General features: G+C 38.5%; 1 protein-coding gene across 1 annotated transcript in view; it reads left to right on the forward strand.

Moving 5' to 3' along the window:
• Positions 1-16,046, forward strand: part of LAMA2 (laminin subunit alpha 2) — a 288,465-nt gene that overhangs the window by 147,072 nt on the left and 125,347 nt on the right. Inside the window, exons 20-24 of the mRNA XM_026070008.1 lie at positions 2,464-2,644; positions 6,247-6,383; positions 8,940-9,176; positions 12,939-13,082; positions 15,496-15,675. Of these exons, the coding sequence (XP_025925793.1) occupies positions 2,464-2,644; positions 6,247-6,383; positions 8,940-9,176; positions 12,939-13,082; positions 15,496-15,675 (879 nt within the window). The remainder of the gene's footprint in view (positions 1-2,463; positions 2,645-6,246; positions 6,384-8,939; positions 9,177-12,938; positions 13,083-15,495; positions 15,676-16,046) is intronic.

Consider the following 16,046-nt stretch of genomic DNA (forward strand, 5'->3'; position numbering starts at 1 on the left):
TTTATTTGATGTAGTCTCTTTATCTTTACCTTCTAACTGTGTTTACCTTTCATTCTTAAAGCCCAGCTACTTCTGGGCCCCAACAAAGCTGTTTTGTGTGCCCTGTGGCTGCAATGTCCTAGGATCCATGTCACTGCACTGTGATATGTCAGGAAGATGTATCTGCAAATCAGGATTCATGGGCAAGCGCTGTGAAATCAGCAGACAGGTGCCTAAATTGAAAGAAAATGCACGAAGCAGTCAGCAAATCCGAGTCCCCCCTCGGAGATGGGGCTTCGGCAGTGCCACTGGGTGCCCGCGGGGTGCTTACAGGCCTGCTACTCCGGTAATCAGAAACTGTGTGCATTGCATGGCCTTGAATCTCATATTTGTTTGTGTTTGGAGCTCCTGCAGATTTTTTTTTTTAACAGATGTGCTGCAATATATGAACACACAGGTTCAAAAGACAGGCAGCCTTTTAGGATACTTCTCCACTTTTAGGCTTTGGCAGAGTGCAAATAACAATGTAGGCCAGCAGTCAAATAACCAGAATAAATCGAGAAGCAACACAATCAGCAGCAGTATGCGCTAAATGTATGAATCACGCGCTTGCCTTGATGAAATCGCTGGGATTTTCCGTGGCTTTCAGCAGGGTTCCTCCATCCTCTACTGGTTCAAGAAACCAAAAGTTTGAGTGTGTGAGGAGGACCAGTGCCAGAGGCAAAGTGTTAAGATCTAGTCTTGAAATATCAAACATGTCAGGTGTTAAAAGTTCTCATTAGTGAATATGGCCAATTGTTTGAGCCACTTTTTAATTTTTAACCAGACCAAGTACCCATTATTTGAATGTAATTCCTAACATGACAAAAGTATTCATTGTTTTTCACATACCAATAAAGCAGCTTATTTCCTGAAATATGTAATTATGATTCAACCATTCCTAAATGAGCAATATTTAAGGACTGTGGTTCCCCCCCCCCAAAAAAACAAAACAAAATAAACAAAACAAAACCTCCACACTTAATCTCACCCTCTTTGAAAAATGCCTGGCAGTGTTTTGTCTTCCAGAATCAAATTTCAGGACCCATGCCTTGCCTGTTCACATGGATTCCTTTTAGGAGTGTGAGCTTTCACCTATTTAACATATATTACGCAACCACATTGCCCACAGRAACATTCCACGTACCCTGATACAGGGATGCAAGATAATATACACATTCAGAAAATTCATCATATTTCCTCGTTGTCATCCAGGATCTCCATATATTCTTCAATAATTGTGATTCTTAGAATTCCTGTGTATAAATAGACGTCACTGAGGGCTCATCTTGGGGGTTCATCTCAGGGGTTTGCATGACTGATCAAAATGTCTTTCACTGTGCAGAGCTCATCACAGAAGCCAGCCCAGCATGCAGGTGATCCTTTCTTCCTTCACACCATGTGGAGTGCTAGTATATCAGACTGTTTTTCTGTTTTYCACCCTTACAAACAGAATTTATTAGATTCTGTCAAACCTTTTATTGAGAGCTGAGCAGCATGCTGTGCATTGGTTACTTCACTGTATTAATCTGAATGTCTGTTCTRACATTTTTTTAATATTCATATTTCCATCTTTGTTTCCTTTTCTTCCTTGTGTAAAAGAAATCTTTAGAGATAGTCTATATATTAATTGAACCTTGGAGTTTAATTACATGAGTCTGAGTATTTCTTTCCCTCTGATACATACTTCAGCATGATAAAACAGTGTAACTGGTAAAAAATTTCATTATAGAATTTGGAAATGAAAATCTGAGTAATTTCTTACTATGTGTATAATCAAGCATTTGCCTGGTTTCATATGATTCTTCAGGCCAAATTCTGACCATAGATTTCATCCTGTATTTTGAATCCTATCAGTGGATTCTTTGTGGGAAGATGGAACCTCAATATTTATCTCAGAAATCAGATTTCAGGACTTTTACATGGAAACCTGCTGAAATCTCTGGGATTTCACCTACACGAGAAGTTAGGGGTTCCACTTTGGAGTAAATCCTTATAAAATGTAAGTCAGTGCAGCTCCCCTGACTTTAACAAGTCTGCGCTGATTTGTACCAGGTAAAAAATCTAAAACCATATGCCTGGGTCACACAGTAGTACATTTTAAAAGTAAATATTTTCCACTTTATTCCCTATATATTAATTAGCACTTTTTTTTTTGTATCTCATTTTTAAAACTTTGCTTTCCTAGCAAGCTATCTGAAATGTGTTGTCTATAGTACATTCATTATAGCAATAGCTAATATTCTGAAATCTTTATTCCCATTCAGCTTTGTGAGGTATTTAGTGCCCTCACCTCAGTTTTGCCCCCTACAGTTCAATCTGTTAAGAGTAATATTTCACGCTGAAGAGGAAAGAACTACCCTGCTCTCTCTGCTTTTTCAACTTTTCCTCTTTTCTCCTGGTAATCATTCCAGTTACTAATTGTTCTTCCTCTGTCTGTGGTAGCCTGAAACATTTGGCTTACAGTCTTCAAGGGGATGTGTTCCCTGCAATTGCAATTCTTTTGGTTCCAAGTCCTTTGACTGCAATAGAGACGGACAGTGTTATTGCCAGCCTGGAGTGGCAGGAAAGAAGTGTGACCGCTGCGCTCATGGATTTTACAACTTTGAAGAAGGAGGCTGTACTCGTATGTAAATGCTTAGTGGCCAAATACTGGCTTTTATTATTATTATTATTATTATTATTATTATTATTATTACTGTTCTACCTCTAAGGTTTTCGTTTGCCTGTTCTCGCATTGCCCTGCACGCTTACCTGACGGAGCAGCATATTCATGGATGGTCCTGTTAGTCAGTTGGCAAAGGGTGATTTGCAAGTACAGAACACCCAGGCTATTCTTGCTATTTTAAGATCAATTTATAGCTAATCTAGCACAGATAGCTACGTTTAGAAGGAACAGGGATGTCCTTTTCTCCATGTACTTTCTGCTGAAGGAGTTGTTATAATTTAGCTGCATAAGAATATCATAGAAGGCTGATTAGGGTGCCTGCCAAATCATGTCAGCTTGAAGGGATGTGAATGGAAAAAAAATCCTTTTGTTTCTAGTCTTATCCCAAACCCTTTCACTGTCCTTACATGGATGATCCTTTTTTATTAAATTTCCACACAGTAATATTTAGGAGCTTGCTTACTTATATACGTTTTGTGTACAACAAGATATTTAGATAAAAACCTTTATGTCCCTTGTGTAATTGAAAAGTATCCTCTCTCGGATGCTGAAATTCTGTCATCAAACATAAATTTTTCCAGCCACTTCTTTACATTTATGTTTGTTCTTTTGAACTTAGGTCAAACATCAAAATGAATGTTTTCTGTCCTTAAAGCAGTACAGATGCAAGATCAAAAAGAAACTAATCCGTAGGTCTCTACACAGAGAAATATCCATGTTTGCTAATAGAACTGTATTTTTTAGGTCTCAAAGACTCGTTTAGGTCTGATTGCAGGAGACATAGATAATTGTCTGGTGCAGCTGGCTGCTGGGATGCCAGCGGGGCCATGGCCCCACAGCATTTTTTGCTGATGGCAGAGTGCTGTAAAGCCAAGCATATTGCTGCCATTATTCTTCAGGCAGAAGCTGTAGTGAGTATTCTTTCCAGAAGCAGAAATCACCATCCTTACTATCCTGTTCCTCCTCCTTTCCTGCTATCAATGGCAGCAGGAGCAGCAAACCTAGCTCTCTGCTTTTTTTTAATGGAAGGAGCTCCATAAAAAAAACAAGTTTTTTATGGAAGGAGCATCCAAGCCTCAAGATCCACTTCTGTGCAGCAAAATTCAATTTTACCTATACTGTTGATAAACCTTGAGCCAGGCTGGATTATAGATCCTATCTGAAAACACTGCTCTGTGGTGTTGTCTCCCACGGGAAGGAGAGGCTAAGAAAATGTTTGCCATGTTGTAAAGTTCAAACACATTGACACCTTGGAAAAGGGAGAGGTTGGTTCTCATGCTCACTGCTGAGAGAGCTTGAAATAAAAAGCAAATGATATCTGCAGTCCTAAAGCTCTTAGCACATTCAGAGAGAAAAAATACTATACATGATGGTCATGATTAGTCTCTAACATTTCACAGTTGAAAAGCGCATCACCATTGTGAAATATTACAAAATGTTGTTCATTTCATATAGTTGGGGAAGGGAAGTGAGAGGGCAATTAACAAGATTTCACATTAAAATTTTAACTGCTCTCTTGGCAAACATGAAAAGACAGAGTTTAAGGAACAGTGCTGAAATTGGAAAGTAGTGTAAATCCAAACAGTCTTTTAAATAGAAATATTTCTGCCTGTGGTCATCAAATATTTTGAATAACCTCAACAGCTTAATATGTTCAGAAAATTCAGATTTTTAGAAGTTTCAAAGTGAAGACAACAGATGGAGAGGATTTCTTTTTTAAAAATGCTGTTTTTTCCCTATTTATTTTTAGTAGGCTTTTTATGTATTCCTTCAAAAGACAAAAAAAGAATTAAATTATGAATCACAGAGAAAATCAGAAATTTAATGAAAGTATTTCCAATCATGCTAGGGAAAAAGTGCACAAAAATGAACACCATAGTGACAGTTAAGTATAGAATAAAATATTGGACCTCTTTTATCTAGCATTTATCCAAAAGGAATATAATTTGTTTTTTTCTTGTGCAATAAAAAACCATAAAGCTTAAGGAAAAAAAAACCTAAAGCATCATCAGTTAGAGCTGACATTCCAGCAGCAAAGATACGAGAAATGTTTCACTATTGTTTGCAGCAAATGAGTTGTATCTATATCCATATTCTTTTTAGTAATGATAAAAAAAACACAAAAAATATTGCCATATCATTTTCTTCCCCTCCACCCCTTTTTAACCAATTTTGTCTAAGAACTAGAAATCCATCCAACAGGCAAAAGCCTCAGTCTCACAATGAAAGATGTATTTGTGAAACATCTTCAAGCCACAGGAAGTCAAAAGATCCTATGTAGGGTGTTTTCATGTCTTGTTCCTGGCACAGTTGAGGCAGAACTTAGCATTGGCTTTGCACCAGTTTGCCTCATTTTGGAAGTGTTGCTGGGGTAAAAGAAAGGTCATTTTTTATTTTAGCTGTAGATAAGAGCTCTGTCTTTGCACTTCCCACATTATCTAGTTTTTCTTTGAATTGCGGTGTTTCATGCAGTAAAGGCAATGAATATAAATACAGTCCTCRGCAATGGAACATTATGTTACACTGCCCTAAACATACCAAGGAACAGATTATCACGCAGAGAGTCGTAGTCTGCTCATTATGCTTTTGCGCTGATCCCAGGAGCAATGTCGAGGGTGAGTATGAAAACAACCACGTACCAGTTCCACTCCTTAGAACACCTAGATGTCTTGTGCCCCATAACTACTTGGTCTATTATGTAGTTTGAATCTGCATCTGCCACCAAGGACCTGCTCACTTAATAATGCTTTAATAGCAAAGACCRCTTTGGGAATCACTTCCAGAAACCAAGTATTTTTAATTGAATAAAGTTTGTAAAGAATTCCAGTTTCCTGTGTACAAGCACATTGTGGATGTCAAGTTCTCCTTTTTGAGCCGTAATTCATTGTGCTTAGAAAAAGAACCCTTGATCTCTCTTCTGTAAGTTTACTGTGAAAAGAAATGGTTCAAGCTAAAGAGTGTCTCTAAAACCCCGAAGATTAGGATAGTCAAAACAGAAATACTGTACTGCAGGTGGTGGTAGGGAGCATAGGAGGCGGAATCATGTATTCTGAGAAAAGGGAATAAAATGAGGAAGAGATTGAAACACTTTTTTTTTTTTTTTCCTTTAGGAAAAGTCTCTGCTTACAGCAGCAAAAATTTCAGAAAGTCAGCTCAGATTGTCAGGACAGGCTACATAAGCTGCAGGTTCCCTGCGCAGAGGGCTCAGAGGCAGTCAAGTTGCTTCTTACCTGAGCCACTATGGGACCAGAAACGAGATAGCTGCACTCATGCAGTTATGTCATGCGAGTGCACCGTCTCAAAAGTCTCTGCATTTCTACCATCCGTACCTTTCCTTTTCCCATTCTGTTGTCGTTGTAGTTTCTTCCAATTCCATTAACCTGTGTTACATTGCTCCTTGTTTGGGTTTCTCTGGGTTTGCCTTACTTTTCCTGCCCCACTATGTCCCCAGATAACTGGGAATTCGTAGTATAGTAAGGGCTCTGATCCTAATGCTGTTTTCCGTGTGTCACATAAAGGGGTAACTTTCACTCTGTTTTATTTCTTTCTCTCCCATGAAGCCTGTGAATGTTCTCGTTTTGGTAATAATTGTGATCCAGTCAGTGGCCGCTGTGTCTGCCCTCCCAATACTGTTGGGGAGATGTGTGACAAGTGTGCACCGAATTACTGGGGCCACGACATTGTCAGCGGTTGCAAGGTGAGTGGATCTCTATTTTCTCTGCGTGTGTTACCTCGTTCCCCTGGGGTATATACAGTAGTTTGTAGCTGGAACACAATTTTAGGTTTGTAAATCATTGTCTCTGTGTCATGAGTTTTGGTGTCAATCGGACTATGGTTTCAGTGCTGGCAGCGTGTGAGAACTACAGATTTTCTGTCTCAGGTATGCAATCTGTTTATAACTCCAAATAGCCGCTTTATACTGTGCTACCATCATGCTGATTCAGAGTCCTGCTTGAGTCTGTTTCTTTTTATTATTATTATTATTATTATTATTATTATTATAGCTGTGTTTAACATGATTGAGGAGATTAACACAATATTATATAATGTAGAGATGTACAGTTACAGGTAATTGGCAGTGCTTTTGCAGAACAAATTTGCTTGGGCCCTAATTGTGTTACCAGTGGGAATTTGTACTTGAATTTTATTTCAGAAGGGCTTCAATTTGTGTTTAAAAGACAATGAAGAGAGAAGAAAAGAAACAGCAATCTTAGCTGTAAAATGTGCTTTCTTCCTATGCTCTTATTTAAGGGGAGAATAACCTTCTCATTAGCGTTTAAATCCCTCTTATTCCAGTGTTTGACATACAGCTAATAAAGAGTGTGAAGGGGAGGGAAGAAGGGAAAGGAGAAGAAATAGGAAATCAATGGTTGCATGTCAAAGAGGCCATGAAAGCTGTCGATAGTGTCATACTCTGAGCTAAGGTGAGCACTGTTCAGTTAAGGCTGAAAACTAGTAACAGTGAATACTGTGCCAAGTTCAAATACCTTCTGCTCTCTGCCATTCTCATTGGTGACAAGGAATTATAGTACGGCTGCAGTTACTCCAAAAGACTACGTCTTGTCTGAACATGGTCATACACCATTAGTGCTCTTTCTTAAAAGGCTGTTTGTCATGTAGCTCAGGCTGCAAACTAATTATCAAGAATGTTTTCTTTTCTTTATGTATGGAAAACTCCTCTTGTGAAACATCTGCTGTGCTGCTGTGATATAGACTCTTGGCTTCCGAAACCAGCCTAATGAGGTTGAAGACCTTTGTTTGAGCTGTAGAATATATTCTCTGTTTGTCTTTTATATGAGTGCATTAGTATGGCAGCTCCATGGCACCATCTAAATTAATAATGATCTATCTGCCCACATCTTCTCTTTCAGTATGTTGCAGCTAATTTCCCCAAAGTGAGATGTGAATCTCCTACTCCACTTGCACTCCCTTTGTAAAAGATTTCCAAGGCTGTCATAACTCAGGAGAACATTGCATAAAACTGCCTCCCTGCAAAAAACATAGCATTTGATTGTAATTTAGGTTTTGATATTGCACACCAAGCTATTTCAGTTTATGGTGAACAATTTGCTTCCTAAGCTTTTTGTTCAGATATATCTTGTAGAATAAGGTTCTTTCTGTGAGAAGCTTAGGTAGTAGTCTAGCAGTCTAACATTTAACCATTGGTTAAATAGTTTCTCTTGTATATGGTAAAGATTTAATTTGAATATTTCATATATATAATCACCTTCTTTATAAATAGTCTCTTCAAATCAAAGGAAAGATGCTGTAAGTATTCATGTAAGCAGTTTTGCTTATAAACTGAATCTGCATTTTCCCCCTCTCTTTTTCAGCATTGTGTCCTTAATTTTAGTGAGTCTATCCATGTCAGTTACTGTGGTAACCTGTACTACTGGCACCGAGTTTGCTACTGCAAGCTGAACTTCTCCATAAGAGATTCTAGTCACACAGCTGATGACAGTGAATGTCCTGTGCTAACTTTGCGGTGCAGTCACAGTAATAGTGCAGAGGGATTCTTCTGTTCTTTGGAAGCCTGGAGCTTTCCCTGCTACTTGCTCCTCTATTCAATATCTGGACCCCCTGGCAAATCACCTATTTCTATGCTTACCTGCCAGTGAAAGCCTGATTCTGTGAGCAGATTTACCTCCCAGTACACCACAAGAGTAAATCTCTGTACCTTACCATGTAAATTACCATCATCTCAGAGTTCTGTTTGCACAAAGAAAATAGTCATCTACCCTGTGGATAAGTAATAATCACTGCACTAGACTTCAGGGGACCCACTGTCCTTGAGCATTTCCAGTTTCAGCAAAGAGATATGAACATGCCCCACATAGGATTTACACAGGGTTTTTAAAAAGCGCTTAAAATTTTTGTTAAGTTGACTCTGTCTCCAAATTGTCACAGTGTACTTGACTTTGTTGGTTTGAGTTCATTGCCTAAATTATCAATGATAAATAACATGTGATCAAAAAGAAAACAGTGTTGATTATATATATATGTATATATCTATACCCACACATACGTGTGTGTGTGTCTGTGTGTGTATATAGATATCGATATTGTGTGATTACCTGACCCTTGTTGACTAATAATGGATACCTGGCCTTGTAATTCAGATGTGTTTAGACCGAGGAAGTTCATTACTGTATAAAGAACTTTATTCATAAATACTTGGAAGAGCTGAATTGTTTTTTGTTTGCTTTTTTCAGAAGCGTGACTGCAGTTTTCTTATTGTTTCTCTCCTTTTTAGTCGTGTGACTGCAGCATGGTTGGAGCCCTGAGTTCTCAGTGTGACATAAATACAGGCTGCTGCTACTGCCGCCCTGAATTCTCTGGGGAAAAATGCACTGAGTGCAGGCTGGGTTACTGGAATTACCCACAGTGTGTTACCTGTGAGTGCTTCCTGCCGGGGACCAACCCACACACCTGTGATGCAGAGTTGAAGAAGTGCTCATGCATTGATCATACTGGCCAATGCAGCTGCAAGGTAGGACAGTGAAGGATGTAAGCTGGTCAAATTGCTGCTGAGGGATTTATTCCAATTTTCATTGTCATTGACAGTACAAGCAGACACATCTAGCTGTTTGTCATGGTATATTTGTTAACTCCTCTGGGTGGAGTCCAGCAAGAAGACAGAAGTGCTTATCAACTACTTTTTCACACATTAACACTTACTAAGGTGGCATCCTCTTAGGCTCTCCTCTCCCTTTGGATTTCTTCCTGTTCTTACAGAGCTGTTATCAGTTTAATGACATTCAGTACAATTCTTGTTCAGACATTTGGCAAATTAAAAGCAAACACATCAGTAATAACACTATGTACCACAGTTCTAGTTCTTTATATTGTACTAACTTAGAGTTAGTACTGATGAGTAAAATGTGTAGAATTTACCCCAGGAGCATCTGTTYTTCTGAGTAGATGGCATCCAATGTAGGATCACTAAGCTGATGACTTTTGGCATCATCTCTCACAGCATTCTTATTTGGAAGGAGGTGTGAACTGGACGAACAGCACACTGTTAGGTGGGTTGAAAATTGGCTGGACTGCTGGGCTTATGGTCAAATCAAGATTATTGTCAAATCAGTAATTGGTGGTTTGACATCCAGTAGGCAGCTAGCAGGCAGAGTATCGCCAGGGCCAATGCGGTTCAGCATCTTCATCAGTGACCCAGATGATGAAACAGAATACAAATTTGTGGATATTGGTGATTTGGAGGTTGTAGAGGTTGACGGGGTGAACAGTAGAACTACAATCGTGAGAGTCTTTGACAAACTTGAGGATTGGGCCAGCAGAAACCTCACAAATTGCAGTAAGGACATGGGCAAATTTGTGCACCTTGCATAGAATAACTCCAAGCATCAGAACAGATTAGGAGGCAAAAGGCTGAGTACTGATCCTGCTGAAAAGCACCAGGGGGCCAAAGAGGGCTGGCAAATTGAATATGAGCCAGCCATGCACTCTCATTGTAAATAACACAAACTGCATACTGAGCTGCATTAAGAGTGTGGCCAGCAGATCAAAGGAAGCCCCTCTACTTAGTGCTGCTGAGGCTGCACTTGGAARTGATGTCCAGTTTTGGGACCCCCAGTTCAAGAGTGTCGTTGAGAAACTGGAGAGGATGCAGAGGAGGGTTACAAAGAGACTTAGAGCAGATGATCTGCAAGGATATATTGAGGGAGCTGGACTCTTTTAGTCTGCAAAAAGGATCCTAAGGGAAAATCTAATAGCAGTGTACAGCCACTTCAAAGAGTAGGTGCAAAAATGATGGAATCAAGCCTTTTATGATTGCAGCAGMAGATGTGACAAGGGATAATGGCTGCAAATTGCAGCTTGGGAGTTTCGGATTGGACATTAGGAGAAAAAAAATCACTAGGATGGTCATGCAACACTAGAACAGGTTATCCAGAGAGGTTGCAAAATCCCCATCCTTGCAAATTTTTAAGCCTTGGCTAGACAAAGCCATGGCTAACCTGATGTAACATTGGTGATAGTCCCATTTCCAGCAGGAGGTTTTTAAAAATGACTTCTAGTGGTTCCTTCTGTGTTTTTGATTCCTTCTGCTTCAGTGACTGTATTGACACAAAGAGCTAGTATTTATAGGAGGATGAAATTTAAATTATAAAACTGCCAGATAAGTCTTCTGTTAATTGGACACCAGTCACTTCATTCTGAGTTTATAGTCTCAGTGGAGGAATTACAGAATCGTAGAATAATTTAGGTTGGAAGGAACCTCTGGAGGTCATCTATTCCAACCTCTGGTTTTAAGCAGGTCCAATATGATCAAGTTGCTGAGAGAATATTTGCAATGATGGAGATTCCACAACCTCTTTGTGCAAACTGTTGGACCACCCTTATGGTGAAATAAATTTTCCTGATATCTAATCAGACTTCCCTGTATTCCAGCTTCCTGCGTTGCCTCTTATGCTATCACTGTGCACCTTTGAGAAGAGCATGACTGCATCTTCTCTATACCGTCCAACTAGGTAGCTGTAGACAGCAGTAATATTCCACCTAGCATTCCCTTCCTAAGGCTGAACATTAAGAGTCCTGGCAGAAAGGTTGCAGGAACAAAACGGATTCTTATTGTAGTCAGCAGAATTCATGATTTTCTTTGAAGCCATCTCCTACTGAACAGTTTGGCCCTTCATGCACTCTTCTGGTGTATTTGAACAGAACACATCATGTTCTCTTTCACAAATACTGATTCATTTGATGCTGAGACCATAAGAAAACTGAAGTGGGTGAGTTGTTCACAAAGACTGTCTGAGAAGAAGCTGTTTCCCAGCCTAATGATAAATGTTGTTTGTCCTGTATCATCCTCGGAAATAAAAAATAAGTGTCTCGGTTCTTTCAGCCTCTCCTCATACATCATGTGCTCCAGCCCCCTAACCATCTTGCTGGCCCTTTCTGGAGTAGCTCCAGTATGTCAGTGTCTTTCTTGTAGGTCTCACAAGTGCCAGATAGAAAGAATGGACTTTTATGACTTTTTTTTTAATATAAATGTTTCCTTGTTGATTCTCTTAAGGCTGAAAGCAACTACTTTCAGTTAGTTACCTCCATGTTCCTGTTAGTCCAGATTAACAGTATATATTTAGCTGATGCTTAAGGATGAGAAACTGCAATTGACATGAAACAAACTGCAAAGCAAGTAAAATTCACAATTGACAACAGAAAATGAACAAATAATATTGAATTAAGTTGACACATTTTTTTCAAGGTTTAAATCTGGGATTGGTTAACCTTTTGCCTAATTTGTTAAAAGAGTTCTATATTGAAGAAGCAAGATTTTTATAAAATAGTAGTTGTTCCTGTTTAAATCTGCTGTTATAGCTGGAAAAAATGAGCTTTCAGAAGCTCAGGAGTCCCTTTGTCAGCTCTGACAAAAAGCAGCAAAATCTAAGCTAAATACAGTGTAGGCACATTTGCTTATGGAGGTACATGTGGAAATGAGGGTTAGAAATGGTAAGTCCTCAGGGATAATATTGGTTTCCTTTATAAGCTTTGGAAAGTTGATTTTGTTGTTTAGATTGGCTTCTTGGCATTACTCTTCAAAAAAAAAAAAAAAAAGACAAACCAGTGCTTTCATTTTAGTGATTTTTTTAAATAGCATGGTCTTAGTATGAAAATGGTTTTAAAAGGCTATGCATAAATCACTGTGTATCTAGCTCTATCCAGTATAGCTTTTTATTTGGACTAATTGAAAAATGAAAATAAAAGCATTGACATTACAACAGTGAAACATTTCAGCCCTTGTTAATACTGTTCAATGACGTGGAAAACAATCAGATGAAGAGGGGAAAGCTTTTCTCTGCAATATTTCAATTAAAATGTGTCTCAGCAAGAACATTTAGTACTGTACCTTAAATATTCTAACTTGTCAAAACTAATTCCTATTAGACAAAAGGGTTGATTAACCCTGGCAGTTTCAAAGGACATATTTTTTCTTATCTTATCAATCAGTTAGCAAGCATGCCGTGCCAAAAGTGCAATCTGATTTTTCTGTGTGTGCAACTATAAGTATGGAATCAGAACGCATTGCTTGGAGTTACTCAGTGGGTAAAAATGCCATGATTATATTAATTGTATATGTTTGCATACACGCATGATAAGAGACTGGAAAGCTCCTTAAATATTTCCTTAACACTTGTTATTTCTTTTTGCGCTGTGTTGTTAGGGTTACTGTGTCTTTTTTTTATTATTATTATTATTATTATGACCTCTAAATAAAGCTTTTTTCTCTCTTTTCCAGGTTAATGTGGAAGGTGTCCACTGTGACAGGTGCAAGTCTGGCACATTTGGTCTCTCTGCCAGAAACCCACTTGGCTGCAGCAGTTGCTATTGCTTTGGCCTGACTGCACAGTGCAGTGAGGCAAGGGGGCTGATCCGCATGTGGGTGAGTAGGGAACTGCTGAGCCATGTAATGTGATAATGTTGTTTCCTGCTGGCATCTTTTAGTCGCACACTGAGAGGTAGCTAGAAAATGGCCAAACATTTAAGCAGTCATTTTCCTCTTTGTACTTTGAGAAGTGGAGAGAGTGGTATGTTCCATTACACAATCAGGGTCAAGGCATTAAAAGTAAATAAGTAGATAAGAAAACCAGTGATAACATAACAGATGTCAAGCCAAAGAAAAGCTATTAAAGCCCAAAAAAGAACAAGTTAGTCATGTGTGGGGAAATTATGCTGTGTCGATCCAGTACACTGTAACATAATCTCTGGTATATGATACAGTTTTCCCCAGTGTATTCAAGGTTCATAGATACCTGCTGTCAAACATTTAGATATGCTGTGGTTCAATTAATGTCTTGTTTATTTTCATTGCTGCTTTTTTTTTTAATTTAAAAAGGAGCTTATTGAAGATGCTGCTCTATTTAAATCCAGGAACGGAAGGGTGGAGCCCATCAGAGCAACCAGAGAGCCCTCCACACTTGAGTGCAAGAGGGCCTTGAGACCCATTCTGAACTGACAAATAAGGCAGACTGAAGGTCTTCATTTATCCCTACAATGAGCACAAAACAGGTGTCGAGACCACTGCTGTCTGTCCCTGCTGTGCTAGCTCCTCAATTATATTCTGCAAGAGCTATTTCTAATTGGAAATGACTAGTTAACTCCACATACGTAGTGAGTCATACCTCTGCTAGAAAGAATGTCAGTCACAGAGGGGATGTCTGCCTAATGGCAAATCAGCTAAAGCTCCTGACTTGTTTCATGCACAAGCAGTAATCAGATAATGATACCTTAGACTGAATGTCAAGATGTGATCTTTCACTGAAGAGTTCGTGTCTCTTGGTCAGGGTAACATGAATGGCATCCATTCTTCACTTCCTTGTTCAGTCCAGTAGGACATCTTTTCCTTTCCAGTGGGTGAAGTGATTAATCATGATCTGGCCAGTCTTTCTCATTATTTCAGTCTTGCCCATTATATGCTGGTAGGATGAAGAGGAAGAGCTGTAAAGAGCTGATAAGTTATGAAATTTAATCAAGTTTCATGACAGCAACAGTTCTGGAAAATTGTGTTTTGACCTTAATGGCTGCACAAAGCAGAAACATAGTTTAAAGCTCCTGATTATTTTGGGTCTCTTGATTGATTTCCTCTTATATTTATGTTCATATCTAAACAAGTGTGTGTCCACATCTCGTCTAGTTTTGGGTGCTCTGATCTAGTTCAGAACTGATTCAGAGTTGTAAAATGAATGACTCTGGATTCTGCCAGCTGTTAGTGGCTATTTCAAATGCTCTCAGGTGCCTCAAATGGCATTAGACGTATTTAGACACACTGAAGCCTGCCCTATATGACAGTAAGGCAAGGCTGTTGTAAAATTCAAGTGTGCTGACCCCTATGTTGATGTCTGAAGTACTAAACACCAAATACTGTTATGATAGGATCTCAGCAAATCTCACTTAGGGCTGGCAATTGCTAGAGTCGTTCCATATCTTGTCAGTCCGTAGATGCTGCTGTAAAGGAAAATACCAAAATGCTTTAAAAACAGTACAGGGCTTGGCTGATTCTTCACCACCTGATTCTTATCTTGTGAAACAGTCTGTAGATGGGAGAACTGTTAGGGGCATGACTCTGCATTAGTTTTATTCGTCTTCCTGACAGCAATTTTGATACCAGTCCTTTGTGTTTGTCCATATACATCCTATGATACTTTCATCTGCACAGAATTGCTAAGACTCTTATTACAGTTTTTGGCCAAAATAATGATTTCTCTGTCGTGCTATTGAGTAGCTTTCAACAAGGCTAAAAAAATTTTAAACATTTAAGTAGTGTACTTATATTTTTCATTACACCTGAATTTAGGGTGATATAAACCCTAAACCCTYGCTCTCTGCATATTAACTGTAGAATATTTAGCTCAAATATTGCATGAAAAGTACAAAGAGCATCAAGCATTTTGTTCCACAACTCCATTGATGTATAAGTATTGGTGAGAAGTAAATCTTAATGTAAATTTGTCAGACTCTGAACAGAAGAGGTCCAAGACTGAAATAACAGTATCAAAATTATGTTAATAAGATTCGTGGAGTAACTCACTGGTAAAACTATTTAAAAATATATTAATAAGTTCTTTGTTATTGTGAGGACTGGATGCAAAAGGATTGAGGAGGAAGTCATTATTATCACTGCTTCTCCTCTATCTGAAGGAATAGTAAGACTGCTTTATGACAAAGGTTTATAACGTGAAATGAAATTACCTAGAAAGAATTTTTTTGAAGAGTTGAAATTTAAAGATTAACATTGCTTTTCCTCCATGGGGAAGAATAAACTTGATTTTCTTCTTGATTCTTTTGAATATGCGTAGCTGACCTTGAAGCCAGAGCAAAAGGTTCTGCCACTGGTGGATGAAAAGCTTCAGCACAGCACACTTTCAGGGATTGCATTCCAGCCTCCTGAAATAGTAGCAAATATAGAACAGGTGATGCAGGACCTTCGCTCAGAACCTGTTTACTGGAGACTTCCAGAGCAGTTTGAAGGACGAAAGGTAAACATAAGATTCCATTGAATACTGAGATGGATTTATATATATATTTTTTTTATGTTTGTATTTTGCAATGCCTTTTTTCCCTTCCACTAGGCATGTTATCACAGACTGGAAAGTGCTTAAGAAAAAAGTAAATGCCATTTTATTATTAAAAATGGTCCTCTCAATTATCATCAAAACTCATAAGTGTATAACATAGATACTATTTTAAATTAGATATTTACAGACAGAAACATAGAATATTTTTTCCACAGGATGGATTCTCTCATAAAAACAATTTAAAAAATTAAACAGTATTAGTTTAATATACTCCTCTTGTAACTTTGGTTTTTTTTTTTTTTTCCTGTTTTAAAGAAAAAGCACATGAATTA

This window comes from Apteryx rowi, unplaced genomic scaffold, assembly GCF_003343035.1.
Source record: "Apteryx rowi isolate R43461 unplaced genomic scaffold, aptRow1 scaffold_301, whole genome shotgun sequence".
In the NCBI taxonomy this organism is placed as follows: Eukaryota; Metazoa; Chordata; class Aves; order Apterygiformes; family Apterygidae; genus Apteryx; species Apteryx rowi.